The sequence below is a fragment of the Arachis duranensis genome, chromosome 1 (assembly GCF_000817695.3).
Source record: "Arachis duranensis cultivar V14167 chromosome 1, aradu.V14167.gnm2.J7QH, whole genome shotgun sequence".
NCBI lineage: Eukaryota > Viridiplantae > Streptophyta > Magnoliopsida > Fabales > Fabaceae > Arachis > Arachis duranensis.
Window position 1 is genome coordinate 95,316,573 of NC_029772.3, and position 4,081 is coordinate 95,320,653.

Below are 4,081 nucleotides of genomic sequence, written 5' to 3' on the forward strand. Positions count from 1 at the left end.
ATTAACAAAATAGTTCTAACTCAAATTTGACAAAGTTAAAAATGCAAAAAAAATTTGACCCAAAAAAACTTGGGTAAGGAACTCCTATGATCGGTGCTTTTGAGGTATCTGAATAAATTGTATGAAATTGATCCATTATGGATTAACTCTTATTGTATTCCTTTGTTCAAATTGTAATGGCTAAAGTAAGTACACCCTTAAAATTTTCTGCAAATAAAATACTGTGAGACACTTCATCTTATGCAATTCAAGAACATAGCGAGAGTGAATCTTGAAAAAAATGACGTCGTTTTTTTTTTGTCATTCTTTTTCAGAATTCACTTGTCAGCCTTAAAAGTTTGTTTTCATAAAATTACAGAATGCGTAAAATATTGTTAGGGATCGATTTTCTTTTTTTTTTTTAATTATAAAATAATCTTATTATGATTAAGATATTAACTCTAATTAACTTAAGCAACTCAAATTATAAGTTTTAAAAAAGATACAATAAAATTCACCAATAATTTAATTTGTTTCACAAGTTTGATCGGCGGAAGATGGATCTAAGAGGAGCTAAAGTGGGTAGAATAATCGGGAATTGATCTTTTCAATTTTTTAATAATTGAGGGGTAAAGCATGATCTTTAATTTTATCATTAACTTTATAAGTGGGATCAAAAAAAATATAAAAGAGAATAACGAAAGATTAGAGATAACACTTTACACTCTCAATTTGTTTTAACAATTGAGAGGATCCATTCCCAAAATAATATACCTCTACCATAAATAAATGATACTTAAAAGATAATAATTTAAAATTATTTTATTTTATTTGATACCTATAATTTTATATATATAACATTTAAAATTATTGTCAACAAAATATTTTTGTGTCGTTGAATGGTACTTAGCACATTAAATTTTCAATCTCGCTGACAGATCAGACATAAATTATGTATCGATATATAGTTTTGTAGAACGGGATGTTATACGTTCATGTAATGATGTAATTAAGTTAGTCTAACACAAAAAAAAATTTAATACCATTAAATGAAACGTGAAATACACGCGCTCAATGCATACGAAATTGCTCAACGCTTCTTTTCTCCCACACTTCTTCTTCTTCTCCCGAGCTTTTTCTTCTTCTTTTCACGCTCGTTTACGCACGGAGCCTCTTCTTCTTCTTCGCCTTCTTCTTCGCGTTCCTCCTTCTCCTCGCTTTTCGCATTCCCTCTTCTTCACGTGTTTTCTCCTTATCGTCATTCCTTTGTTGTTGTTGCTGCTGTATTTTTTTGTCTTTTCCTCCTCTCTCTGGTGAAGAAGCAGTAAAAGGTGAGGAAGAAGAGTTTTGAATAGTGCAGAATGAACCGAACACAGTATTCATAGTGAACCGAACACAGTACTCATGGTGAACCGAAATTTTAGTTATGGTGAACCGAAATCTTAATTACAATGAAACAATTATATAATGCTTAGGGAAGAAACAGAACATATTGGTCTAATTTTTGTTAAATTTCTTTATGCGGACCGAACCGAAAACATGAAAGTGATGAACTACCTCTTTAGTACTTAATGAACCGAAAAGTTACTCACATTTACTCAGAGTTACTCACATTTACTCAGAGTTACTCACAATTACTGACACTCACAATTACTCACAATTACATATTATCAATTCAATTGAATTCAATTCAGATGTAGATCACCTCAGTCCATTCAATTCACTTCAAATAAAATTAGAAAATTTCATTCCATTAAATTCGATTCAAAATTCAATAATCCAAACCTCATCAAATTGATGCGTTTGAAAAGAATCATCAAAATCGCACTCATTCAACTGATTTGAAGTTGATTCATTCATTGTTTCAATTCAAAAGTGCAGATCGAAGAAGAAAACGAAGAAGATAAACGACGAAGATAATTGCATTGAATCAATCCAGATCCATAATGTAGAGAAGAAAAATGCAAAAGAAGAGAACAACGAATTTAATTAAGTTGAAAAAGAAGAACACGAAAGAAGTTTACGTTATATGAAAAAATTTACACTGAAAAATGTTGATAATACAAAATAAAAATTTATTATATAAGTTATAAAAAATGTGTGTAAAATAAACAGGAGTGTGGGACGTAGAGTAAAAATTATTTGAATAATCGAAATACGTACCTTACCTTAGTGATTAGTAAATTATTTTGATTCTTGAATAACACTAACTAACTAAGAGACTTAAAATCTTGACGTGGGGGGACTTTTATATATATATATATATATTATAGAAGTTCGGATGCAGTTTTTCATGTAAAATTTTTTAGTGACTAATTTTTTATGTAAAATTAATAATTAAAAAATATTAAATAATTTAATAAATTTAATTAAATTATTATTTAAAGAAGATCCTACACTCCATAAAAGAAAGGTATATATATGTTCGGCAACAATGAACCTGTCATGATTACACAGCCACCAAACTATTCCAAATAAGAAGGAAATCGTCGCTATCAAACTAATTATAAAGTTTAAAAGAGAGAGATTCTAATTATAATATATAATTCATGTGTAAAAAATAAAAAACAACTAGATCGATATTCATGGAAGCAAAAAAATCTCTTAGAAGAGTGACCACTTCAACCTGGAAAATAGTTAAGACATGTATCTTTTGCCATTAATTACCTTGAATTGAAAATAGTGTACAAAGGGAAGCAAAACTTAACATAATCAGCACTATGAATATTTGAAACTAATACACAGTTTCCTAATTATATAATCTATAATTATATTGGAATGTTTTTCACAATTTCCTAATAATGTGGTTGGAAGATATGGGAAAATAAAAGTAGTTCATAATCTGCAAGGCAGTAGTGACAGGAAATAGTACGAAGCCATTGATCTTGATCGGAGGAAGACCACCATTTTGTTGAAAGATTAAGATTATAATTGAGCATCATTTTGCCACTGGTTTGGCATGTGTTGGAAGAACACAAGAAAGAATGATGATTAAGCATAGGAATGTTATTGAGCCACAAGCTCCTAACAAAATACTTAACCCTCTTTCTACACCTTCTTATGCACGTGGACGCATTCAACGTAAGAAACAGTTCAAGTCCCTGTTTTCTCTCTTTATCGCTGCACATCAGAATCATTGAATAAACATACTTCCCTTCATCGTGGCCGTTCATTGCAGCCTTCTTCAATTTCTCGAGACCCCGATCAACGTCGCCGGAACTGAAATATTCCACCATTCCTTCACGATATGCAATCTCCAAATTCCCACTTTCTCTACACCGCTTCAAGAACCAACATTCTTTCTGCTCGGTGAACCATGGAAGTGGCACCAGGGAAAAGTTCTCCATGGATGCACGCTGATACACGTGATCGTTCTCCGCCGCCTTCAGAAATTCCTTGCAACTCAGTTTCACCTTGCACAGATCAACAATGGATTGTGATGCCACCTTCCCGAAAATCTCCACCAACAACTCATTCGGAAGGAATTTTATGCCAGAAGAGAAAGAACAAGAAGAAGGGAACACATGATCCTGACCTACTTGCTGCTTCTTCTTCTTCTTCATCTGCTTCTTGTTATTGATGACACCCAAATCAGCCATTGAAGGAGAAATCCAACCTTCTTGTTGTTGTGTGAGTCAAGAATTCAAGAAAGAGATAAGAGCGTTCTCTGTTTTTATAGGAAACAGAAACATGTGAGAAATACCCACCACGTTTTCTTTCTACTTTTACAAGGATCTGTCATAGATCTAACTAATTTATTCTCATCTTTAAAGAAGCCATTTTCAACTAACTAATTATAATCTACTCGTATATGAATATTTTGTACTGAAATATAATTAATAATCATTTATATTTTACGAATCCGCTTATTTAATATTATGATTATGATACCTAAATTGATCCACTCAAATCCGTAATGTATCCAATTTCCATAAATTGGCGGTTTGACCAAGTCAAAATCAAAGGTAAATATTAATGCCACGTGTCAAAATTTAGTGGGAGTAGGTGTTTGCTTTACTTTTGGTCTCTGTTAAGGTGGCGCCGCCGGTGACCGGGGTTGCAAATTAATTGCGAGACAGAAATCAAAGGAATCATCGGTGGA

General features: G+C 32.0%; 2 protein-coding genes across 2 annotated transcripts in view; one reads left to right on the plus strand and one right to left on the minus strand.

The window, feature by feature from the left end:
- Positions 1–2,658: 2,658 nt before the first annotated feature.
- Positions 2,659–3,776, minus strand: LOC107464511 (uncharacterized). The gene has a single exon (XM_016083434.3). The coding sequence runs from the start codon at positions 3,576–3,578 to the stop codon at positions 2,775–2,777; it is 804 nt and encodes a 267-aa protein (XP_015938920.1). The 5' UTR covers positions 3,579–3,776; the 3' UTR covers positions 2,659–2,774.
- Positions 3,777–3,914: 138 nt separating this feature from the next.
- Positions 3,915–4,081, plus strand: part of LOC107464154 (uncharacterized) — a gene marked incomplete in the record, with an annotated part of 2,699 nt that continues 2,532 nt past the window's right edge. The window contains 1 exon segment of the mRNA XM_016083073.3: positions 3,915–4,081.

What these genes read in the sequence shown, in the direction of transcription:
- LOC107464511 (XM_016083434.3), bottom strand. Translation starts at nt 3,578, where the DNA reads ATGGCTGATTTGGGTGTCATCAATAACAAGAAGCAGATGAAGAAGAAG.